A 27,739-nucleotide genomic window follows, 5' to 3' on the forward strand; every position below is an offset into this window, starting at 1 on the left:
TACTTGCTATTATTTGGTTGCAGATGGATGAGGTCATGACACAAATACAGTAAGGTCATATGATAACAAATATATCATACTACTGTTTGAAGGTTAGTTTATTTGAAAACGTCTTCTGTTACACTTACTATTTTTAATAATAGGGCAGAGTACAGATATACTGTCTCATCAATATATAAAATAAACAAACTTGAATATTCTACGCATTAGTTTAGCATCCAGAATGGACAATCAGAACTGGGAAGATAATTACTTATGAATTTTAGTCAGTTACTGATACCAAATTGACAAAAATGTAGTAAGTAATGTAATCCGTTACACTTTTTTTTATTACTTTTGATCTAAATTTGTTTTCACTTTAAATTGGATAATATTGTACCATATTGATATAAAAATACAAAGAGAAAGTAAATAAATTACATTCTTTGTTATCAAATCAACATGAAGTGAATTACATATTACATTACTGCAGGGTTTCCCAGAAATGAGGTTCATGATGGAACTGCATGCAGGGGGTTGCGAGTTTAATGAAAAGCTATTAATTAAATCATAAAAATGTAATTACTGTATATTATTTGAAAATAAAACACTAAAAAAAGATTAAATATTTTATTTGTTTAGCTGCATGTGACAATTAACTGACATCAGAGAACAATGAACTTAATTGTATTATTTACAGTATTATTACTATTGACTTAATTATTATATTGACATAACCTCTTAACGTAATATCTCAAGGGGTAATTCAAGAAAATATATTAGATCAAAGAGGTTCAGCGCGGACAAAAAAGTCAGGGAATCCCAGCATTGCATGTAAATATGAAATTACATGAATTTGCACATTTTAATGTGTTTGAAAGACAAAAGTCTTCCAAAGATAATATATGATTAAATGACACACTAAGTGATAATTCAATAATGAATGTGTTGATTACATTTATAATGTTGAAATGTTGCGAAAATTGTGTGTTGGGTCTCAGTTTTCAGAGGAACATAGTGGCAGGTCAAGTGTGTTTAATTCCACACACCCAGAAGACATTCCACAAACCTGAAAGCCATTGTGAGAATAACATGTTATCATATAATCAATGTAATAACATTGTAACTGCAGTCAAGTATTTAAAACTCAATATAATCTAGTTGCAAGTATAGGCCAACTTATTTTTTTGGAATCTGATTAAGTAATCCAGATTACATGTAATCAGTTACCCGAAACAATTTCTGAACACACAATATTTTAGTGCTACTTTATGTCCTCCATATGATGGCAGCACTTGCCAATGATCCCAGTAGGTTTTATGACAGTTGCACAAATTTAGTGCTATTGCTAGAGGGCACTGTTGAGCCATATTTTTCTACAGCTTACTGTCCTGAGAGCATGACTAAAGTTTAGGAACACAACACAAACAAAAACAAACACTGGACTTATGTGTATAACATACAGGTATAACCAGACATTCATGATATGATACCATGTATAGTCAAGGAAATACAAACAAGAGATTCTTCATTTGAAAAGCCATACTAGTGCAAATAAAGCTTTCTGATACCGAAATTATGCTCATTAGCTATAAAAGTTTAGTCATCTTCATCGCCTGCCATATTTTTATTTACTGTTATACAGTGATTATTTTTATTAAAATTGTAATTATTACTGCAGAGCACAGGAATAGCCGACATTAGCTATATGCGACTGGAGATGCTTTCGTGTTGCCAATAGCCTAAAGTACATTAAATTAAATAATAAGTGAGAGAGAGAGTGATGAAAGGAAAGGACTGACCAAACCTAACAAAATAAAGTTAAGTGTTCTCCATTACGCCATTATTCTTTTAGGACAGAGAGAGAGAGAGAGAGAGAGAGAGAGAGAGAGAGAGAGAGAGAGAGAGAGAGAGAGAGAGAGAGAGAGAGAGAGAGAGAGAGAGAGAGACCTGCTATCATAACTCCGCCTCCGGCTTCATCCAGACTGGATTCTTTATTCCCATAGTCTTTACTCTGGAGAAAGGGGAAAAGTAGGGGAGGAGAAACACGCGCCGGTAGTGGGATGGACGGGAAAGCATGGAGTCCGCTTGCGCTTATTTGAGCTGACAGAGACGAGACGAGCGCATCCCAACACGAGAGCCCTGAACACTTCTTCACCTATGAATGAATGACGGGTCGATCTCCTTAGACGACACCCCCCCACAAAAAACCCCGACCTCATTCATCAGCTTAAATAACGACTGGACACTGAGTTCGGGATATTTGGGACTTTCTACAGCGTCTCAGCTGCGATCTTAAGATTTATCGAGCATCTGGACACGTCGCTAAGGAAACCATGGAGACGGAATCGTCCCAGTTAGGGAGTAATGGAGCGAATGAAAGTGAGCTTCTACCGGTGGACTATCCAGGAGGAGAGATGCCAGCTTCTTTCGGTTCAAGGAGAGGGTCCAGCGTGAAGAAACATCACCACAAACACAACCTGAAGCACCGTTACGAGCTGCTCGAGACCCTCGGGAGAGGGACATATGGAAAAGTGAAAAAAGCCATAGAGAGGCACACTGGACGAGTGGTGAGTTGACAAACATGCATAAAAGGCTGAAAAATGACCTAGCTCTGGAAACCCAGTGCAGTTCTCAAAAGGGTTTCAAATATGTTTCAGATGTTTCTATTAAAATTCTTTGAGATAAATAAGCTGGAGCAATAAAAGCTGAAGAACCAGGTCATTTGGTCTTGGTGACTTGGCAAATCTGAATGTTGAAGTCTAAATGTTGATAGCCTACATATGATGGTGTTTTCCCCCCTCATAGAGAAAGCCAGAGACAAGAAAAGGTCATTGTTTAAACTATTGTAGAACAGAGATATTAAAAAGATCTATTTTTGTCTTATTGGAGAAACTGTGTGGGTTTCACTATATTCTTCTTCTTGTATATCAGTTGACTTAATCAAACATTCCCTTAAATTGTTGGTGAAAGTAAATTCGCCTCTAATAGCCGTCATTACATGCACAATTTCACCGGGCAAGTGCTGTCTTCCGTCCCTCAATAACCGGGGTCAGATCATTTAGGTCATAGGAGTTGAGCAGGTCAAAGGTTCCGAAGCATGAGAGGTATGTTTATGTCGCAAGTAACCTAAGCTCCTTTACATCACTCTGGACTTCACTAAGAAATGCATAACATCTGTAGAGCGAGATAAGTTGGAAAAACTAGGATAAAAAAAAAAAAAAAAACACTTCTGATTTGGAACTAGGTCAGCACATTAATCCTGAGACAGATCTGCATCTTGAGTAGGGCAGATATGGACCTATTGGTCAGATCTGTGGGCGAGAGAAATGTGGCCTGATGTCAACAGCTGCTTGTGCAGAGGATGTTCTCAGAGTCATCTCCGGGACATGGGAAACCCAATAAGGCAACCACTTATGAGCCTTTCCGCAGAATTAACGCCGCCTGACTAGACGGACACATTAGATTGTGTGGTTCTGTGGAGACCAACACAGTGGGTTGTGTTTTCTGTGTCGATGGCCAATGCTAAATCTGAAGGGTGCAGATAAGTGTTTGTGTGCTGATGGTTCTGGCAGCAGCAAATAATGTTCCAACATATGCATTTAAAAAAGCTTTCTCCACCAAAAAAGAGTGAGCTTCAGTGATTTGCTTTGTTAACTTTGTTGTTTAAATGGGTGTTCAGGGCGAAAAAAAAAGACAAGTAGACAAGGTAGATGATAAAGATGCATAAACTCAAACACATTTAGCAGAGCTGACAAAACAAAATCGCAGTCCACACTTATTGTCTGAATGGATTGATTGTTGAATCTTAAGAATGCATGACTCACGCTAGAAGCGAAAGCAAGTTTTTATATCATCGTAGGCTGAATTAAACCTGAATAAGTATTCTTACTCTTTGCATGTGCTTCTTTATTGCATTCTTAGCACATGTTCAATACAAGTTTAATATAATATTTAATATAATTTAATAGGCCTAGGATAGACCTTGTATAGTGAGCTCTCTCGGCCACCGTATATAAACATCTCTCTTTAGAACTCACAAAGAAAAATAGTACTGAAATAGGTGTATGCCAATGCTTTAAATTAAAAAAAAGATTCATATGATTTACAGTATGTATCTTTTTTTAAATACTGTTCAAAAGTTTGGATTTTTTTCCCCAAAATAAATTAATACTTTGTACCAAATATGAGTTACAAAAAAAAAAAAAAGAATATATATAAATAATAATAAAAAAAAAATAATATAATAATATATATATATATATATGAAGAGTTCAGAAGCAAAAGCCTCTAAGTGCCATTTGAAATTTTCTTCTAAAATGATAATTTTTATCAAACTTGTATATTTAAGTTCAGTGATTTCACTTAAATGGCAATGATAATTACCTATTAATTGTTATTTAAGTGAAATTACTCAACTTAAATATACAAGTTTGATAAAAATCATCATTAAAGAAGAAAATTTCAAATGGCATTTAGAGGCTTTTGCATCTGAACTCTTCATATATATATATATATAATGCTGTTCTTTTTGACCTTACTATTCTGAAAAAAATTATCATAGTGTCCACAACAATATTAAGCAGCACAACCTTTTTGAATCGACAGTCACAAAGAAACCTTAAAAGGTTATGCTATGGTATGAGGTACTTAACATTCTAAAAATATTTGTTTTAATTGAAAGGAAACTGACAGTGTATGTTTGTAAAGGTAGAAAGATGGAAGCGGAAGGTGGAAAGAAACAACAAATGTGATGACATGCTTTCTTTTTTTGCTCATTCATTGTGTTCAATTCTCTATGACGCATTGCTCCGCACGAGTGCTCCGGTGAGTAAAGGTGCTCCCTTTTCCCCTTAAACGGCGGACAGGTAAAACAACACAGCTGTTGTGTGAGACTTCGACAATGGCCTGGTCTATCTCTGAGAGACAATGAGAAGGCTTCAGTTATAGCCAGGGGTTAGAGAAGAGCAAAGACTACAGCCAGCTGGCATAGGCATCAAACACAAGTTGGCTTAATGATCTGTAGCCACAGGCAGGGAAACAATACCACTCAACCATGTGCGCTTGCTTCAGCACGGACAAAGAATCACCTGCACACCCATCTGCTGCCATGCAATTTTAATGAGTTTTTGCTTTCACTGTAATTGTTTATAAATTTGAGAGGAGAAGACATTACATCACATTATAATGTCCTGAAGTGGCTTTTAACACACATTGGGTACACACACGCACACTGTTTCTGGCTCTATCTTAGTCTCTTTAAACCATTCACCATTTTAGTGACAAACACCAGACTGAAACCAGACATATCCAAGTATGAGTGTTACATAAGTCACTGATAAGGTAACATGCTATGCATGCATTGCAGATATCTTTAGACAAGAAAACAATACATTGCATGCACACCCTGCTCAGACGTTTTTCATTTTGTCCCTAAAAGGCTTGGGGTGGCAGTTTATCGGTGCCGTGAACACTGGGTGGACAGGAAGTCAGCTCTGTCAGCACCACTTCCCCTTCTGAGTGTTTTATGAGTCAGTGGAGGAACAGGCTGCAAACTTCCTGCAACTTTTAATCCCACCTCATGACCACTCAGACTTTAGTACGGCAGAAATCTTCTCAGCATCCTCAAGCACACACACATATTATACATATATGCGGTGTATGTATATATATATATATATATATATATATATAGCTAACAAAAAAAATGTTAACAAAAATAGGTTCTTTGAAAGCAGACTTTTGAGCGCAGACACATCTCTGTGATAGAGCCGGTTTGGGAGCTTTCTAAATGGGACATTTAAAAATAACTCCCATGGTGCGCCTTCTCCCGAAAAAGCCATTCACCTTCAGAGAAACCCATTTTTGCTCAAGGTTAGGGCTGCTCACAGCAGATCTAGACCCATAATCTCAACATCTCTTTAGTACCTGCAAAGAAAAATAGTACTTGTAACAGTGTGCAATGCTTTCTTAGGAATCAAAAACGATTTATGTGATTTACAGTATATCTTTTCTTGAACCGCTGTTCAAAAGTTGTCTTTTTTTTCAGAAAGAATTGATTGATTTCTGAAGGATCGTGCGACACTGAAGACATTTATCTTTGCCACTCCAGGAATAATATATATATAGGCTATATATAAAAACAGTAAACGGTTTTATAACAGTTTCACTGTATTTTTGACCAAATAAAGGCAGCCTAGTCCATTTGTTTGTCCATTTGTGAAAAAATGTCCATGTTCAAACCCATCATGAACAATTCCTTTGCAGGGTAAATAAAAAGACTACTACTAACTAGACTGGTTTGTTCAGTTAATATGTGGGTCAACTGACTGACTATGACAGGAAATACTTTTCCTATGAACCATGAAAGGGAGTAAGCTCTTCTGTTTCTATGAACCCCCAGGCCAGGATGTCACTGCAACACAAAAATCATTCACCCATGTCTTCATCAATATTGCTCAATCAAACTGAGCTCCTAAACCAGAAATAATCAATATTTTCTGTTTACTCCAATCAAAAGAATCACTTTGAACTAAATGTAAGCTTGCTACAAATAGTATTCATAGTTGATTTTAATATTGTGTGTTGGTTCTCAGGTGGCGATAAAATCCATCCGTAAGGAGAAGATTAAAGACGAACAAGACATGGTGCACATCCGCAGAGAGATCGAAATCATGTCTTCTCTCCGCCATCCACACATCATCTCTATATACGAAGGTAGGCCTAGTCTTTCATACTCAAATCTAACTGAGACAACATACCTCATACGTATTCAGAAAACAGAGCACAGTTGTCTGAATGGATCAAAATCTTAAAATCCCTTTAACTCTCAGCGAGTGTAAACTCCACACCCGTTGCTGCAAAACGTGCGGTTTTTCTCAACTGCCAATCATCTTTTGCCAAAGATCCGTTACCCTCAAGTTTTATTTATGCGATCTGACCGCACCCTGCTAAGCCCAAGGGTGTTGACCAGGCAACAATATTGTTGGGGGTGTAGACTCTCTAATGGAGATGAAGCGGATGCATCGAGGCTATTACAGTCCTGCTGCAATCAGCATGTTTAAAAATGTCCCACGCATGTAGCTGTGCCTCTCAGAACAGAACATAAATCAAAAAACCCATCAAATCAGGCCCCAAGCGCAGCACGCCTTGAGCGGGATACTCAAAACAAAGACTTGACAAAGCTGCTTTATCTCCACACTGACAGAGGGAGACGCCACGGCTGTGGACTCATGCCTCGCTCTCAGCCAGGGGTCATTATTACTGACCCTGGATAGGTCTGAGAGCCGGTGCCAAAACGGAGCACGCTCAGTCTTCTGTGTCTAATACGGATTAGCTGAGAGAGGTAATTACTCAGCGCTGGCCTGGGATTGAGTTCAGTGTCTTGAACGTGAACTTAACTTGTTATTCTCACAACCTCGGTTAGTCCTGACCTAGACAGTCAAAAGGTATCCACATACACATTTTGTTTGTTGTTGAAAGTGGAAGGAAACTCACTTGATCAGCAGGATTCTTCATCCTCTATTCGGTCCACTGACCATCGCTGTGACGACCAGCCTCCGGGCGCTAAACAATGAAGGGTCACTATGGAGATTCTCTCGCTGTATCAGCAGAAGGTGGAAGAGGATCTCAATGGAGGAACGGCTTCACTCCCCTGTGAAAATAAAAACAAAGATTTGCTGAGCTCCAATTTTTCCATCAGGTTCTCAAGAGAAACACTTCTCTGATTGGCTTAAATGATAGCTATTAATCTACGAGCTGCTACTAAGAATACATTGTTTTGCAAAACACGTACCTTTTCTTGGAACGGGAATGCTCACGCACACCAAATCTCACTTCCTGTCTGCACTTAACACCTGTTAACAGTTGTGGTCCCGCTCGCAAAGACAGCTCCTAATCGCCATGACCCTGACTAAAGCCAGACTCGCTGGCGATTTTGACTCCTACATACAGCATCTGGCAGCGGCCCAACAAAAACTTGAGCCAAACAGTTAATGTCAATGATAGAGAGCTTTAGTTAGTAAGTGGGACTTAATGGAAATATGCTATTTTCATTTCCATGCGCCGTCCCTTTAACATGCATAATGCATTGATGTTGTGTAATGTAATAAAGTGCTGTTGTGTTTACTTTGCTTCTTTGTCTATTCGCAGTTTTCGAGAATAAGGATAAGATTGTGATCGTGATGGAATATGCCAGTAAGGGCGAGCTGTACGAATACATCAGTGAGCGCCGAAGGCTCGGTGAAAGGGAGACGAGACACTTCTTCAGACAGATCGTCTCTGCTGTCCATTACTGCCACAAGGTGAGGAAAGAGCCCACAAACATCATATCTGTGGGGTGAGAAAAATGACCCGTTTACTCATGATCCGCGTGTTGTTCTGCATGGCGTTCTTTCTTCCATAAAATAAAATGATTAAAAATGAAAACAGTGATACTGTTTTGGAATGACATGAGGGTGAGTGAATGATAGACATTTAATCTTCTCATGTATTTCAACCCTTTAAATGTAGATAAATGTACATTTTTACACCCTTTCTTGTAATCTCAGTGCAAGATATGTTAGCAGAGAGCAAACTGAAGTGCATAATAATTATTCACTGAAGTGTTTCAGTATTATGTATGACATTATTGCCTAAAGTATAAAACGTCAAGTTTCGGCCCTGGATGCTAATTAGATGAAAAATTCTAGTTGTTGGATTATCTTGAATGAACTCGATAACAAAAAGAAATGATCAAAAATGTGTCTTTAGCACTTTAATTCATGTAAAATATTTTTTACAAAAGCAATTAAGTTGCTTTCATTACCTGCTTAATAAAACAAATAAAACGAATAAAAAAAAAGACAGAAACTAACAAAAAACAAACAGCCTAAGCTGGTTTGTTGGTCTTAGTTTGTCTTCCAACCTGTTTAAGCAAGTCTTTTGGCTGGTTTTAAAGGGAATTTTGTACTATTCAGCTGGTTAGGCTGGTCACCCAGCTAAACAACAGCTTGGCCACAACTGAAGACCAGGATGGGAGACCATATTTAACTGGTTGGGAGATCAGATTTAACTAGCTAAGAGCAGCTTACTAGCTTAAGCTGATTTTAAGTGTTTTTTTTTTCCAGCAAGGATATTGTAAATAGGCTCTACTGCAAGTCACGCCTTTAACCGTTAAGTACAGCACGCAGTGCTACAACTACACTTCCTATAGCACAGCGTGTCTCATACCTTAAATGAAGCCTCTCAAACTAAACAACTGACATCTGTGCAATGTTCACAATCGACATGATTCACACATGAGCTCTCTATAGAGTAAATAAAATGATTTACTCTATGAAGGAGGACTTGTCGTGATATGCGAGGGATAAACTCAACTTCCAAGAATGCCTCCATACGAAAGATTGTGGAGCCAGAGAGCAGCTGTGCTCTTCGGTCCTGGTGCCAAGCCAATAGTGATCCAGCCAATATTTCTTAATTGTCGTTTCTTTATTTCACACTTTAGTGCATATTTTTCTAGTTTTACAGAGTTTAAAGGTAGTATTAAAGCTGAAGATGCTGTTCCTAGATCAGCACAAAGGGTTGGGCCGGTACCCAGGGCTGTGTCAGCTGGAAAGTGAAGCGTCCTGGGGGAATTTAGAGTGGGTTTGGCCTTTGTTCCTTTACAGCTGGGCTGATGATGTCATCAACTCAGCTGGGGGATTCCAGCTCAGCCCTTTTGATCAGGGAGAGCCAGGAGGTCGTCACAAAAATGGGGGAGGTGATTCAAAGACCAGGCTATTTTGACATTCGGGTTATGATACCGGATAATGGGAACTTTTTCCTTCCCTAAAATCACTGTAAATTAAAACATTAGGTCATCAAATATTACAAAACGTTGATCGAATATCAATTTTTTTGATGTCTTACAGAGCGGAGTAGTGCACCGAGATCTCAAGCTGGAAAACATTCTCCTAGATGACAACGGTAACATTAAGGTATGTTATAATTTTCTTCCAGTGATTTATTACTCACAAGATTGGCCTGTTCTGATTCTCTCTTGCCTTCCAGATTGCAGATTTCGGTTTGTCCAACCTCTACCACAAGGACAAGCTTCTTCAAACGTTCTGCGGCAGCCCGCTCTATGCCTCCCCTGAGATCGTGAACGGACGACCATATAAAGGTCCAGAGGTACATTGTGAACTAAAATTCTCCAGTTATGCAACTATGTAGTGCCATTTAAGAGGCCTTCATTTTTCACCTTTAAAAAATGTAGGCTAGGAAACACAATCACATACTTCCTGTCTGAAAAGATAAGAGAGAACAAAACACAGATAACAAAGAGAAAGAGAAAGTGTTTGAAACCACCCCCGCCCGTCATTCCAAATCCCAACACACTCCAAACTTAGTCACTTCCCACACAGGAATCATTCCACACAAGTCAGTCAGCGCACCAAACATCCAATCCAATGAGAAACAAAGACTGCCAAAAAGAATGACAACTAATCTCAAAGCTATTTTCAGGATATCAAGCATTTTACACCCCCTTCACAATTGCCAAACCCTAAGCCTGTCTAGAACACAGGAATATATCACAATTCCCATAATATTTTTGGTTTTATTGAATGATGATGACACATGCACAACTCTAAAAGCCTCTGGACATTCAATCATTCAGTGATCCCCCTGGTCCCTCAATCATCCTTACATAACTCCAGACCATGGGAAAGGCAGCATTCTTCCCGCTGGTCAGAGATCAGTGGATCAGGGCCAACAATCACAGAGCTCCTCACATCTACTCAGGGTCAGATAGGTCTGGAGTTAGGGGAGTGGACGCTTCCTGCACTGCAATCAGCCATTGTTTCCCTCGATACCTCCTCATTCCTCATGGCTAATCAGCAGAGGTGGAGAAGGGATCAGACGAGGTCAGGCACGAGAAATTATTAAATAACGAGCAGGAATTATGATGGCAGTTACTGCAAAGATATATGTGAGATTACCTATTGTTCTCATACATTTTAGGTGTACAATGACAGCTTGATTAAATGTTCATAAATATAGGTGGAGTTAACTTTATGGCCCAGACAGGAAAATAAAATTCCAGAATCTGTTGCTAAATGACGACGAGTTCTCACTGACATGTGTTCAACTTGTACAAAAGGTCAAGCAGTCTGTGAAGCCATTAAATATATACATTTTTTTTAAGTGTCATGATGATCATTTGGCAATGTTGATACAAATATGACATGTTTATTATGTAATAGTTTGTTATGTAACTCATAAACTAAAGTAGTATTTTTATTTCCATAGTAAAATGAAATCAGTATGACATGATGAAAAAAATATTTAGTCTATAGACAAAAACAAACCAAACAAAACTGTAAGAAATAACAAATGCAATGCAAATTTAATTGAAAATGTTCCATAAACCATTTTCCAAAACTCTATCTCCCAGTGGACCAATTTACCAATGTGGTGTTGTTTTGACAGGTTGACAGTTGGGCGCTGGGCGTGTTACTCTACACTCTTGTTTACGGAACAATGCCCTTCGACGGAGGAGACCACCATAGACTCATTCGCCAGATCAGCAATGGAGAGTACAGGGAACCGCCACAGTCATCAGGTATGCGTCTTCTCTACAGACATTTCAAAGTTGTCTGAACCCAAATGAAATCTCCCTACTGAACCCAAAGTTTCCTGACCGAGTTCAAATCTCTGTCTTATTCAGATGCTCGTGGTTTGATCCGCTGGATGTTGATGGTTAATCCAGAGCGCAGGGCTACAATCGAGGACATTGCAAATCACTGGTGGGTGAACTGGGGCTGGAAGTCCACTGTGTGCGACTGCCAAACACAAAGGGAAAACAGCTCCCCCATGCTTGCCCGCTTCATTGACTGGCAGAACCGCACCGAGGTCCGTCCTGGAAAACCCCAGCGCCCAGAGCCTGGTAACACTAATGTCACTAACACAGCCTTGACACCGGCCCGGCGTTTGAGAAAGTCCACGAAGGAGAACGATATTGGAATGTGGGGTGTAGCAGAGGAGAAGCCGGGCCTCAAGAGACCAAAGAGCATTCTGAAAACTCGGGCGACCAGTGGAGACCAACGATCTCAGAGTCTGTGTGAACTAGAGCTCAGACGGTCCATTTGCTACCTAGACGTTGAGTCCGGTTCGAGTCCGGAGCGAGAGGACACTCTGGGTGGCTCGCCAGCCAAAATGGTGTCCATGTTACCTAAGAAAGGCATTCTGAAGAACAATCAGCAGCGCGAGTCCGGCTATTACTCCTCACCAGAACGCAGCGAGTCCTCAGAACTGTTAGGCGGCGCTACCGTGCAGCCTCCTAACAGCTCACCCACCAAACGGTCTGTCGGGAGGAAAGGAATACTGAAGCGTAATGGGAAATATTCCACACACAATGCGGTGGGGATCCATGGGGAGGTCCCGGCTGACTCAACCCTCTCACGGAGCCAAAGCAGACCCTCTAGCATTGTGTACGAGGAGACGGGTCTCTCCAGCATGGGCTTGGACTGGCCCCCCACCTCTCCCAAGCCCAACATCCGTGGCTCACTGTCTGCCGAAGACTTGCTGCAGATGGCTGGATACAGGGGCCTTCAGACGGTTGCGCCCCTTCCCAGCGGAAAGGGTGCGCGAAGCCCTCCCGGATCCCCTGGAGACAACGGCAGCTTCTCCTTGCTGGCCGATCTGGATGATGTTACCCAGGTGTACCAGAAAGCCCTGGACATCAGCAGCCAGTTGAGCTAGACTTGGACAAAAAAGCAGAAGAGTAAAGGATTCCCAGCTTGTCCTTCTCTTCACAGTGCTACTACGTAAACGTTTACAGGTCGAGAAGCGGGACATTTCAAATCTCCATTCACCAACTCGTGTTGATGAGCATTTCTCATGATATTCTCGTTTTAAACTCGACAGTTGAGGGGGAACAACGGAAGCACTTTAAAGCGGCTGTTCTGCAGCAGCATGTAATGTTCATGAGAGCTGGGACCGTGTTATTTAAGTTATTTATCTGTCATTGGTGTTTTGGCCATTTGAAAATGCCAAGGCCATTTCATAGTCCTTGGGAGAGTGTTTTCATTGATACAGGTGTTAGATAAAGGCCATCTGAAAATATGTATAATATATTATCATTGTATAATACCAGCAATTTCAGTGATGTAAATGCACAACAGTCCATCAGTGATGCTAAGACTTGAGAAGCCAAGACTACGAATTTGGAAGGGTTACTGTTATTTATACATAAATAATAGTAGCACTATATTTTACAGTCCTGTTTCCTATATACAGTACATACTATGTACTTATCATAGTAATTACAATAACTGGGTATTAATTAGGTACTAACCCTTAAACCTAACCTTAACCCATTTAGTTACCTTTTAGTACTTTCTTAGTACGCGTACTGTAAAATGAAGTGCAACTGAAAAAGAACATAGTGTTTTGACAACATTTACAAAAAGTAACAAAAGGTACTACGGTACTACAATGGTATTCTTGAAACCCTCTGTTAGTATAAAACTACCAGTTAATTTAGGCAGCCCTAAAATACTATAAACAAGAGTATAATGATCATTTTATACTAGGTCATATCAAAGTACCATATTATAATTTGATGCCATCACTTTACCATGGTACTTACTTTTTTTTTTTTTTTTTGCAAATGTTGCATTGCATTGCAAATGTTGACATATCTCTGAGAACAGTTAGTGAGCAACTAGTGGAACACAAAGCATATGAAAGGGCAAAGGTTGTATCAGTGTTATGATACCATACATTCTCATTCTCTATTACAAGCGTGTGTGTGACACACACACACACACACACAATTATATGAGCCCCCTGAAGCATGAAAGTGTGGAAGGACAAGTTTTGACCTATGGTGTAGTTGTGGTCCAGAAATGACCTGCATTTCAACAACACATGGCATTTAAGACAGGAAAAGAGATGTCAGACTGTTCTTTTCATAAGGTGGAGTGTTAAAAGACATATTGAAGGGAGTAGATTATGAAAACAAAGATTAAGAATAAAAAGGTTTCTTTTAAAAAATGGGAATCAAAAGGTCGCTTTTTGAACTGTAAAATCTTCAGGAAGTATTATATTGTGCATGTGTTTTTTTTTTTTGTTGTTGTTCAACATTCAATGGCATGCCAAGATAAACTGAACATATAACATGCCATTTTCCCTCTATTTTCTTGTTTGTTTTTGGTTGTAATTGGTTGTTTAATTTCTACACTTGCTCACACAAGCTTAATTTCAAAATATTGGTTTCTTGAGGCATTCTTACTGCAGGTTAAGTATGAACAACAGCTTTAAACTATGTGCTTAATATTAAAATCTTAAGTGTTAAGATATTCAAGGCATTTCTTTCAACCTAAGTATCAATGTTGCAGTTTTATATGAAGTACAGTATAACCATTTACATATATAACATTAACTGGAAAAATAATTGTATCCTACAGGATATCTGTTATAGGCCATTTAGAAAACTTGACTGGATATACTACATATTTAAATTGTGTTATTTAATGTGTATTGTATTATTGTACATTGTCATGGCTATTTGTTATTCTGTACCATTTTTTTTTTCAACTTTGACTTACGATTGTCTTGATTTGTGCCTTCATTGACATAAGATTGTCCTAAAATGTTAAAGTTATTCTCAGTTTAAATAATTTGTGACATTGTTTTTTAAAGATTGTCTGTATGGTTTGTTATGCGCACAGTTAGGTGGTGTATTAAGCCGTACTGTGCTGTTTGTGCTCAGTGCAAAACAGTCACTTCTTTTAATAAATGTCTCGATCTAAATACCACGTGTGTGTGTGTGTATCTCCAATCACTTCATTAAATGAAGAACACAAAGTACCCATAAAAGTTTAGAGCCTCACCCAACCAACCAGCTGTTCCAGGATCAGTGTCATAAAAAAATAAATGTGTGTATATAAATATACATATATATACATATATATATATATATATATATATAGCCTACACACACTGACCTTGTTGTGTCCGGACAAATACATTTCTTGTTGTTTGTTCATAAGCCCGCATGATCACAGTGCAACACAAGCACACATTTCTCAAAGTAATGCATTTACTTCTCACGTGACCTTTTCCAAAACAGCCAAATCCCTCACATACTGTACATGCAATCAAAAATAATTTTTGCTCCAACATTTACTATGCACTACAATAGACATTTTTTATTATATAAATCTATTAATTGCCGCTCATAATGTTTGGGGTATGTTTTTTTAAAACAGAATTTGTGAAATATTTTTAAAATTTAAGGTTAACTATTTTAATATATTTTAAAATAGAATTTATTCCAGTGATGGCAAAGCTGAATTTTCAAGATTCTCAACTCACATGATCCTTCAGAAAACATTCAAATATGCTGATTTGGTGCTTAAAAACATTTTATTAGTATTATTATCATTGAAAACAGTTGGGTTGCTTAATATTTTAAGGAAACCTTGTTTTTCTTTTCAGAAATCTTCGATTAACCAACAGTTCAAAAGAAGGCATTTTTAGTATATGAAAGTATTTCTTGTCACTTTTGATCCGGGTGAACTCAAAAACGAGAGAGAGAGGATCCATATGCAGTGAGTCTTATTAACAGAATAAACACCAATAAATCCAACATGAAGATCACACACCAAAACATACAGCCACGAAGGACCAAGAACATGGAAAAACACTAGAGTATAAATATTACAATACACAGTATAAGACATAAGAAAATACGCATTGTTTGATGGAACTGCTGGAAAAGTTTAAACTTAAAAAGTCACTCACTTCCTAAACAACCCAAAAAAGGTTGAGATAGATTTAGTGTGGAAAAGCAAGCACAAGACTGTGTTTGCATGGGCCAGGCTTTACAAAAAAAAAAAAAAAAAAATCTTCATATGGCTGGAAAAATAATCAACAACAGTCAGGAACAGTTGGTGTGTATGTGTGATTGTTTTAGTGGACACTAGCCCTGTTGCATGGTGTGAAATCTCCATTTACGACCTAATGCTTTCCGTCTGTGACTAAGTAGGTGTGTGTGTTTATGTTTGCGGGTTTGTGCAAGAATCTGTGAAAAATCTTCTGTGTCGGCACCTCCTCTATACAAGCACACATCCCATAAATCTCAACTAATTTTAGCTCAGCATTTGCCCACAGTTTGCATTAATGCATGAGCTGCTCTGGAAGTCTAGGCTACTTGTCTCTTAGGAATGTCTGGCCTTTTGAGCAGCGACCACTACAAAGACACAGAGGGAAAAAAAGGAAAGCGATGGTGGGGAGAAAGGGAGAATGAACAGACAAAAAAGGTGAGACAGCTAATGTCAAAGCCTCGTTTTGAATCCTGACCGCATGCAAACCACGGCTTCTGACAGCACAGACTCAGGCTCGTACAAAACAAAGGCCAAGAACAGCAGAGATTCACTCCTCACGCTTTTCTTGCCTTTTTGTGGAAATGTGTTGATGTTTAGGTTTGTGTGTGGTCCAACCAAACAGAACGTCTAAATCCAAATAGGACGTAACGGGATAGCTCTCTCTTTCCTGAAGAAAAAAAAAAAAAGCTTTTTTCTCTCATTCCAGAGAGTGCTCAACCCATCTGGTCTTGATTGAAAACAACCCCCTTTTGTTCTCAAGGAGCTGCCTTGAATCACTGCAACAAGATCAAAGATAGATGTCCATTATTGCTGAATTAGGATCAGCTTACTATTCTAACACAAACCTGAACCTGAGAAAGACAAATGTGGTGAAACTGTTCTCAGATCAGCCCAGACACCTGACATTTACCAACACCCAGCCGTTTATCTGAAACCTCATGAGCCACGTCCTCTTAGGTGAGATGAACGATCAAGGGCTTCCATCCTCTCTCCTATCCCATAATCCACTTTCCCTCTATGCTTTCACACCAATATCAAAGCCCTCCAAATATTTTTCCTCAAGTTCTTCTCATTCTTTATTCCTCCTGGAAGACGGTTAGCATTCTGTAGATGTTTTTTAAAGAAAAGAAAAGATCGTGAAAGTTCACCCGATCTTAAATATGTAAAATAGATGGATGATGTATATATATATATGATAATTTAAATGTATAGATTTGTATTGTTCAATATCTTTAATTTAATTTGATACTAATAATTTAATAAACTGTTTAATGTAACCTTCAACCTAAGGTAAACTTATATTAATTTATATTTATATTTTTTATATTTAATTTATATTTATATTATATTTATAATATTTTTTTAAACCACACATTATAATCCTGAGATATCAAAATTTTTAAGTTTAGTATTTTATTTTGAATAGAACACATTTCATAATATATATATATATATATATATATATATATATATATATATATATATATATACTGTCAGAAAAAAAGGTACAAAAGCTGTCACTGGGGCGGTACCTTTTCAAAAAGGTACACTTTTGTACCTAAAGGGTGCATATTGGTACCATAATTGTATAAATATGTACCATGGAGGTACCAATATGCACCCTTTAGGTACAAAACTGTACCTTTTGAAAAGGTACCGCCCCAGTGACAGCTTTTGTACCTTTTTTTCTGAGAGTTTTTCTGAGAATATATATATATATATATATATATATATATATATTAATGGTTACCAGTCATAACATGAAAATAATAATCAATTCAGCTTGACTTTAATATTGGTGCATCAAGTCTAATTGAATAAGTTCTCTGTTTAAATAATTAAATTACAAATTGTGTGTGATACATACCTAATAAAGTGGCTATTTCATTAAATAAATCAATCACAGAACATTTTTAGCCCAATCAATTTCTTGAGAGTTTTAATGTCAACATGATGGGATGGGATTCGTATTTAAGCAAATATGAAGAGTTCAGATGCAAAAGCCTCTAAGTGCCATTTGAAATTTTCTTCTAAAATGATCATTTTCATCAAGCTTGTATATTTAAGTTTAGTAATTTCACCTAAATTGCAATGAAGATTACCTATTAATCATTTTTTAAGTGAAATTACTGGACTTAAATATGCAAGCTTGATAAAAATGGTCATTTTAGAAGAAAATTTCAAATGGCATTTAGAGGGTTTTGCATCTGAACTCTTCATATGTTCTTTTAGAACTTGCTCAAGACTGAATCAAAACCTTTGTTTGGATCTAATTGGTGAAATGCTCCACATACAGTACATTCCATTTGACGAAGACGTCTCATATTAAACAGATGACAGATTGATGAGTAAAACACCACACTGGCTGAAGAAGACCAAGTAGACCTGAAGTAAGCAGGCCAAATCTGCACAAACACATACAGCCTGCAGCGAAATGAGCTGGCACTGTGTATGGGAATGATGATTAGCACAAGTTATTTTGCTAACAAGCCATAAGTCTAATTGATCTCTGAGCTGTGAGGAACATATTGAGCATCAAATTAGAACAACCACAAATTATAGATTGCGGACCCTACTGCAAACTTGAGCACATGCATTAGATCGAATCCAAGAGGGTTATTAGATTTTGAACAAAAAAAAAAAAAACCCACTAAAAGTGATTGTCTGTACTCATGTTAGACTCACTGAACTAGACCTCTTTTCTCCCTACATCTACATGAGGAACCTGGATTGAATTTAAGACCGATTATTTTCACTCAACGGCATTAGATGATAACAATCTCCCCCTGTTTAACAAGAGATTCATAATAGAATAGAACAGTGGTATGCAAGAATGGACATTCATTCATGTCTACACTCCTAATGAAGGTGCATACCGACGCTGAGCAATGTAAAAAAGAATGTAATAGAAAGTCAAAAATAGTTTGATCTGGTCACCAGCACAGCTCTCAATCTCTCAGCACGGAGGAAGACAGACTAATACTGCCAAAACAACTAACCATGAAAGGAAAAACTCACGCAATGCCCCCTGCCCAAACTCTTTCATATACACCCTTTTTTGTTTTCTTCAGAGGTCTTGGATTCGCAAACATTTCATTGGTGTGTTCCGATCCATGCCATGCCTAATGGATATTTCAGATCCGTATCGGCCAAAGACAACAGCAGGCCGACATTCTTGGTGCTTGACATCAAAGATGCAAACAATCATATACTGCACAAAGTCCACATATGGATACTGAACCCTACCAGGAGCAAAAGCCTCACAATTGCAAACAGGTCCGAGGACACATGGGGGGAGGGGGGAAATAGGGGGCAAATTCCAAGACGTTTAAAGATAGCTCAGGATGTATGGGAGTTGACTTAAGATTCCCAAGCCAATATATTGCCCCGCGGCGATCAGAGAAGAACACGCATTCCAGACATTCCTCTGTGACCGATCAGTGGGTCAGTCTACCGGCCTAGCGCCTGAACCCAGCGAGATGCATCAGGGGATGAAGAGCATGACTCTTAAAGAATCTATGCTAGTCTGAACAGCCTTTTCACTTCTTAATTGCCTTTACAGATTCTAATCAAAGACACTTTGCATCTGCATGACTGGCAACGGCAGGACACGGGCAATGTTAGCCAATAAAATCGCTGTCTACGGTTTCTAAAGAAAAATTCGTTCTTTTACTGTGAAAGGATGAATTATTAAATTGATCAAAATCAATCAATAATTGACTTCTTTCAAAAACATTTTTGAAAACAAATCTCAAACTCCTATATAATAACTAATATTGCCTAATTTCCCAGTTAAAATATCAAGAACACTTACAGTATAAGAGAACTGATCTTTAATGCCAGTGTAATTTGCAATAGGAGATTTTTTATGTAAACAGTATTAAAGAAAAAACTAAATAAATGAGAAAACTCAAGTAAAAAGAGAATACAAACTCATAAGTCAGTGCATCCAAAGAAGCTAAACAGGAAAAGAGATCTGAGCCCAGAATTGCTGTTTGCAAAATTATACAAGATATGGAAATTATGTGCTTGTTTTCTGGCCTTCAATGCAGATTGAATCCAGGTTTTGGAACATTACCCTATGAAATTAACCTCTTTGTGTAATTGTATACACATTCTGCTAACATTACAACTAACTTAAACGGTTTTCAAACTGCTACATTGTTGTCACATATATCTCATTATGTTTTTAGCAATTTAGCTATGTTACCAGTTCACATCTTTGAAACAAAATAGTCATGTTTCTGTTTTTGATTGTGTAGCTAGTCAGAAACACTTACAGTACATGAAGGTCTGGTGACACCTGTGCAGTTTTTTATGAATCTAAAGTACGCAAACAGTAAAACAAGAGTACAATTAGTGAGCCACAATGTTAATCAAAGGTAAAAAGGCCATCAGGTGATTTGAATTAAGTAACTGATTACTGGTTCAAACTTCATCAATCAGAAACCAACTTCTCTACTTTCCACCAATCAGGAAGGAAATGAGCGCAAGCCTGAGAACCTGACTGATTATGTTATGCTGGCATGGAATGGAAAACAAATAATCCCTGATGTTTTCATGTCTGCACATTCATATCCGGTTTCTTTATCGGTATTTCTTTATCACTTTATCTCATGACCATCATGCCTGCATAACCACAATTCCACTAACAGGGCGAAAGTCAAAACATTGGAATGTGGTTGTTCTACACATGCTATTTTTATTCGGCTGTTATGCTAACACTTCTAACAGTCTGTGCCCACAGACTTGGCCATTAAAGGAAAAGCCAAATAGCCGTTTTGCAAGTCACAGACAGGTCAAAGTCCATCAATGCCTGCCAATTCTGCCAAAACTTCACAGTGCATATCATTTCATGTTAGCAAAAATACTGTAAGAGTTTAAAGGGAAATCATGAGTTTTTTCACTGCCAAAGCATACTTTTCGTTTGGCGTATTGGCTAATTATTTAACAAACGCAGCAATGCATTGATAATAGGTTCCGAATGGCAGAATATTGGAAACGGTATATACATTTGCATAATTTGTTATTGCATGGATTTTAAAGAGATTTCAGTGCATGAAAAAAACTGAATATTTTGGTAAAGTATAAGCAGCAAAGAATGTACGTTGAAACGTGATTGAGAGAATTTATTAACTTTGAATTATATTTATTTAATTTTGTGATAGTGTTTGCTAAGGCAAATATGACTATACATTTGATTATTAATTATTATGATGGATTTGAAAAATGTCTTATACTTCGTTAAACTGATACCTCAATTTACTGATCCGGCACACTTTACAATAAGGTCCCATTAGTTAACAATTTAAAGCATTAACAAAGTATCAGAAATTATACTATTTATTAACTTTTGTTACCATTGGTTTGTTATTTATCTTTGTTTACTCAGGGCCATTAATAGTATTAGATAGATTAGTTAGATATTAGATAAGACCTTCTGATTTTAAATTGAGTTCACCCAAAAATTTCCATTCAAACCAGTAAGAACACAAAAGAAGATATTTTGAGCTGTTTTTAACTTTATAGGCCTACAATGAAAGTCAATGGGGTCCAAAACATCACAGGACCCCACTGACTTTCATTGTATGGACATTAAAAAAACAATAACATCCACCACACATACACATATTTCAGAATGTCATGTGTAAACAGGTTTGGAAGAACATGGGGGTTGAGTAAATGATGACAGAATTTGCATTTGTGTATGTAGGCTACTGTCCCTTTAAGGGAGACTGTATGAATAAAGTTATAGTGTCTCCATATGGCTAATGGGGCATGGAAAATCTACTGTCAGTGACAAACTGTTGAAAAATTCAGTCAGATTTGGGATTACAGTTATGTGCATCCGTCTGGGTTAACATTTGGACAAATATGCTGTATTTCCACGTGTTAAGAGCCATTTACATTGTTTCAGCTGCTAATAACGGGTTATTGCACTGAAAGGCAACAACATGCCATTTAAGACAGCAAGCAGTTTACCCAATGATGTCATGTGATTTGTCATGTGAAGACAGACGTAGTTGGGTCATGCTGAGAGGTTTATGAAATAACATTTAATTGAGAGGAAAATGGAAACCAGCAAATCTAAAACTGTTTTCTCTGAAAAGAAATGCCGTCAACGTTGAGAGAGGCCTGTAAATTACTTAAGCTCACAGTAAACAAGAAAAGCTACAGAGGTATGTGTCGGCATTAAGAAACTATGTCTAGTAGGCTATTAGAGCACAGACATAAACATAAAAACACTGGTTTCCACATTATAGTAAAACACAGGAGTCTAAGAAGCACATCAGAGTTCTTTTTTTTTTTTCAGGAAAGTTTGCACAATTAGGTATTGAAATATACACAGGTGCCCTCTATTGGCAGCTTGATGTTTATGCAGGATAGTCAAGGGACAAATTTTGATGAAACACAGAGCACACAAGGTCCCATTTCAAACAAAATAAATGATTATAAAAACAGAAGTTTTAAGAGAAGGGTACAGTGAGGGTTGTGTTTGTTTTTGTTAGTAATGAGCTGAAATGTTTTTCGACCTAGAGCAGTTTGCCACCTGGTCTTGAGTAATAAAGAATGATTGTGTGGGGAGGAGAGAGAGAGAGAGAGAGAGAGAGAGAGAGAGAAGGTGAAAGGGACGAGCATGTGTGTGTACATAATGTCTGAATATGAACATTTGCATGCAAACAGCCAAGAAAAAGTAATGTTCCACATGCTTTTCCTTCATTTAAATATATACAAACCCCCTGTGGTTGTTAGACACGTTTTGGCCGGTTTCTGAGAAACGTGAGTTTGGACTGTCTTTTTGTTGGTACAGTATAGGTTAAAGATAGTTCACCTTAAATCATCATTTACTAAACTTTCTTTGTTTCATGGCAGTGGTATTTAGTATTATTCATACAGGCTACTATGGCATTTATTGATATTGTGATTTTTTTTTTTTTTTTTTTTTTAGGTGAACTATCCCTTTAATAGTTGGCACGAAGCGCAGGCCATTCGCCCAGAATGCAAGTAACTGCTAGACTTGTTCTATTTTAGTATCAACCGTGCATTCACGTGTGTGAGAATTTGGGCCAATCTTCCCTTTCCATCCCCAATAACGTTGCATCACACTCAAAACCAATGCAACTACTACCTACCACATGATATTTAAATATAATCACTTCCAGGTCCAAACACACGCATGCATACTTGAAATCACGAAAAGCTTTGCCAAAACAACACAAAAACAACCAGGATTGTACAAACAGCTCTTCCTTTTCATTTTCGAGTGAACTTCAGCAAGATCGTCCCAAAGCCTCACGTGAGGGACTGATACGATCTCTATCTCGTGTCTGAGGGCAGAACTCAAGGTCACATTCAGGGTTTCCCCCTCATTTTCAGCCAGCGAAGGGCTTCGTTCAAAGCTTCCGTGTCCTGCTGAGCCTGTGCCCGTCTGGACTTTAATCGGATCTGTGTTAGGGTTTAATGAACTATGTATGACCTTCTAGCCCTCCCACGCACCCAATTCAAGGTCAGGATTGCGTCAAAGGCCAGCCTGATTCAGTCGTGATGGGGAAAGGTCATGCCTTAGCTTAAGTCATATTGTTCAAAACAGCTGATATATGCAGTATGCACCTTCTCTGAGTGATCAGAAAAACAATTTTCAGCTGGCAAACAATAAAACAACTGAAGAATATCACTTGTAATACTTACATTGATGAAAGGGATCCACAACATATAAATTAAAGGGAATGTCACTAAACAAACAGTTGATGGGCCCCATTGACTTCCATGGTATGCTGAAAAAATACTATAGGGCCCATCAATTTGGTTAGTGGCATGCTTTAAGATATCTTTTTTTCCATCAGAAGAAAGAAATTCATAACTTGAGGATGAGTAACAATTTTATTTTTTGGGGGTGAATATCCCTTTAAGAGGATTTGCTTCTTGTATTCATTTCGCTGCTAATTTAATACATCTAAAATGTAAAAATGGAATGCATTATTAGTTATGCATCTATAATTATAAATATAATTTACAATTCTATCCATTTTATATAACTTTAAAATATTTCATGTGAAATTTCCATTAACAAATTTAATTATATATAAATATCCTCTTATATCTGTTACTTCAGTCTAATTTTATAATATTGCAAATGTTATAAACGCTGTTTATTTAATGGCTGCTGCAATTGAAAAGTACCTGAAAACGGTTATTTTAAAATTCAGACTTACTTTATGATTGCATTGTTTCACATTGTAAACCTTTGCAATGGTTTAGTGTGACAAAAGTGAGCCTAACCCTGCTCTGGGGTGTGAAACGTTACTTAACCCAGGGGGTTAACCCGTTTACCAAGGGTTAAGCTTAGTGCTAAAAGCCATTAAGAGTCTTGTGCTAGTCACCCCCATCCAGCTCTAATCCAAAACACCCCCCATCTCATCTTTGCCTCAATTGTTTTTTTACAGGCCCATTGGAATGTCAGGTATGCCTCTGTGTGGCACACCCACCACACCCACAGACCAGAGAAAGGCACAAGCCAGGGCAAGCAGGTGAAGCTTTATCTCCAGTGCGTGAGAGGCAGTGTCTGTTTCTCGCTTTAATTCTCTCCCACCCCCCTCTTACATCTGGCTGAGTCGGACTGGGAAAATTCCCATGAGTGCAACGAGGACGGAGGAAGTAGGAGGTTGATTTCAGGACAGCCAAACTGCAGGTCTCAGTGACTGTTGGAGGTCGCAACTGCTCAGGTATCAGCTGAACGAAATGAATAGCGTGCATCTGTGTGTGAGACCGCATGTTACTGAGACAGAGACAGCGAGAATAATGCGTGTAAATGGCCATGTGAAAGAGCATCTGTCAAGAGAGCAGAAGTCTTCAGGGCTGAACGGGTAAACCTGAAACTGCATTTGGAGCCATATTAAAAAGTGTGTCACTTGTCCTACACCTGCTGCTAGGTTTCAAAACGCTCATCCATACAGTGTGAAAGAGCTCGCGTTACTGCCAGCAAAAAAAGATAAGGCCAAACGATGAATAACTTTAATTTGAAATTATAGACGTAAGCAGAAACACAAACTATATTTGTTTTAGGTAGTATCCTGGTCGTTGCTCTGCAGTTGTGTTTATTAACTTGGTCCGAATTCAGAGGCTGCATCCTTCGAATGCCAGACCGAGCGTTGTTAAATGGGACTCTCTAGCCAATGGAGGGTTGTTCTCGTAGCCTCACAACTGTGACCGTGACGGTAACGTTTGTACTGAACTTTTCTTTGAAAGTTATATTCAACTGTCTGAAAACAAAACTGGGTTCACAACCTGTCGAAATATGTTCACCTATCCATTTATGCACATAATAGAGTATAAACAATCTATAAAACCACAAATTGGTGAGATATGTCATCCAATCGTTACCGGCAGACAATGAATTTTGGGATATGCTAAGAAAAAGGAGGATTTTTTTGTAGGCCACTGTCAAAGGAGACTTGAAATTGGGACAGCCTTCTTTGCATTAGGCCTTCGAAAGCATCCTTAATGGTCTTTACCGTCACTTTTGATTACTTGAATGCATCCTTTCTGAATACTAGTAAAAATATGATTTTAAAAATCTTACTGACCCAAAATTTCAATGATAAAAAGTGGTTTTATTCAAGGATCTTTGCACCAAAAATTGGTAGAGTGCAGTGTTTTTATTATTACCACTATACAGATGAGAGAAAAAAAAAAATGCACTTCCCCTAAGTATAAGCAAGCATTGAGCTTGCCTTAACAAGCATCAATAATAACTCAAAAATAAGGAGAGGTGGTAACCATGCAATTAAATATATTTGTGCTACTTATTAAAATGCTGATGGTTTAATTCCATAGTCACTAAGGAGCAGCAATGAGCGAATAGTACATCGCTGACATCCTCTTTCTTTGTGCCTAGAATCTCAAGCAACACATACAAGTTCCACTTGCTCCAAGGTAACATCTGCCTGATATAAAGCACAAATAAGTACCACTACATCTTAACATTTTCTAAAACATTTGCATCAAATACATTCTGAACCACATTAACACTTTTATTGTGAATAGATAAACAAATCTTCAAATCTTGTCTGGTTAGACACCAAGAGTAATTAAGGAAGAACATATTCAATAGCTTGCGAGGTCAAACAACATGCTATTGAAGTTACGTTAAACTGTCGGAGAACAAAAGACTTCCCAGAAGAGTCGTCATTCGTAGTTATTGTAAGTGAAGCCACAGGAGGTTACCACAACATTGTTTGTGTGATTTAAATAAAGAAAGTCATTCTTTGTGTTTTGATGAATGATTGAAAAATATATAAAAATTTCAGGCCAGCAGCTGAGAACTGTGACACATACAAGCACATGTAGGACTATGACTGGTGTGCGTGTCAGAGAGACAGACTGTCTGAACTCTCTGTGATTGTGTGAGTGTGTGTGTGTGTTTGTTTGAAGAGGACAGTGAGGTGAGTTTTTCTTCATGGGTGGCGATCAGAAAAGAGAGAAGTGCACTTAATGATAAGCATTGTCGGGAAGAATCCACCCAACTCAGAGAACATTTGCAGACAGAGACTAATACAACAACCATGTACACTAGCCATACAAAGATAAACATCTCACGGGTCACAAATGCACACACATGCACTCACACACTAATTGAATGGGTCCAGTTTGTTCAGGTGGCTTAAATCGCAGACTGCTCTAAGTGAAAAATTGCCTGCTACCAGGCTAAAACGTTAAAAAAGCCCGGGAGGTCAGATACAGAACAATAACTCAGCCCTGCTCTGGGAGCGTTAACAGTCATCAGTTACACAATTCAGGGCTGGTCAGACAGAGAAACTAAACTGGAAATGACTAGTATAAGGTATGCCTGTAAAAAGTTCCTGTCAAAATTATGTTGTGCCTAACATCAGCTCTTAACAATGGTAAAAGCACTAAAAGCTTTTAATAGGTTATATCAACACAACTAAAATAAATAAACTAGATAGACTGTTCTGAAAACAGCCACACCAGTTTAATCTTTACATTGATTAAATGACCAACATATATATATATATATATATATATATATATATATATATATATATATATATATATATATATATATATATACTGTAAAATCTAACATTCTTCTTACTAAGATTTTTTTTTTGTTAACTTTACTTAATGTCCAATAATTCGCCAAACGAAAAACTTACTTAAAATTTCTTAGTAATCTGTACTGTTTGCATGCTACGCCTTCGTTACTCAGAAAAAGGTTGTAAACATTACTTGACTGGTTTGAGTACCCCCAATAACAATATAGCAAATAAAATTGTAATGGTAAAAAAAGCCAAAAATAGAAAAACAAAGCAATTAATTTATTCATGCCGCAATGCACTCTGGGAGCACACTTCCTCATATCACAGACACAATTAAGTTGACAAAACTTAAATGGATTAAGTAAGAATAACTTGATGCAATTAAGTGATTAATAATTATATATATATATATATATATATATATATATATTTGTGTTTGTTGTATTCTGTTATGTTTTAATTATATTTGTTGTATTTACATTGTATTTTTAGGTTGCCTATTGTACATCTGGCCTAGGACTGCAGATAAAAACTAGCCTTTTGGCTAACTCTGGCATATTTTGACTTGTCATGTTAATATGCACTGTCCCTGTAATACATAAAAAAAGTTATGCTAACGTAATGAAATTAAGGGAACGAGTTTGCATAATAAAATTAATTAAACTGAACTAATTGATTATATATATATATATATATATATATATATATATATATATATATATATATATATTCTTACCAACATTCTTCAAAATATCTTCCTTTGCGTTCAACAGAAGAAAGAAATTCATACAGGTTTGGAACAACATAAGGTTGAATAAATGACACAATTTTGAAGAAATGAGGTCGGGGAAT

General features: G+C 37.6%; 1 protein-coding gene across 1 annotated transcript; it reads left to right on the forward strand.

The window, feature by feature from the left end:
* The first annotated feature begins 1,980 nt into the window (after positions 1–1,980).
* On the forward strand, positions 1,981–14,754 carry nuak1a (NUAK family, SNF1-like kinase, 1a). Its single transcript, XM_039668106.2, has 7 exons — positions 1,981–2,549; positions 6,576–6,696; positions 8,131–8,282; positions 9,870–9,935; positions 10,009–10,128; positions 11,428–11,560; positions 11,666–14,754. Exons 1-7 carry the CDS (start codon positions 2,316–2,318, stop codon positions 12,697–12,699), a joined length of 1,860 nt encoding a protein of 619 aa, XP_039524040.2. The 5' UTR covers positions 1,981–2,315; the 3' UTR covers positions 12,700–14,754.
* Positions 14,755–27,739: the final 12,985 nt, after the last annotated feature.

This window comes from Pimephales promelas, chromosome 24 (assembly GCF_988280905.1).
Source record: "Pimephales promelas chromosome 24, fPimPro1.hap1.1, whole genome shotgun sequence".
NCBI lineage: Eukaryota > Metazoa > Chordata > Actinopteri > Cypriniformes > Leuciscidae > Pimephales > Pimephales promelas.

What these genes read in the sequence shown, in the direction of transcription:
- nuak1a (XM_039668106.2), top strand. Translation starts at nt 2,316, where the DNA reads ATGGAGACGGAATCGTCCCAGTTAGGGAGTAATGGAGCGAATGAAAGT. An exon ending in CTGTCCATTACTGCCACAAG is followed by an intron (nt 8,283 to 9,869) that starts GTGAGGAAAGAG and finishes GATGTCTTACAG; the next exon opens with AGCGGAGTAGTGCACCGAGA. An exon ending in ATGACAACGGTAACATTAAG is followed by an intron (nt 9,936 to 10,008) that starts GTATGTTATAAT and finishes CTTGCCTTCCAG; the next exon opens with ATTGCAGATTTCGGTTTGTC.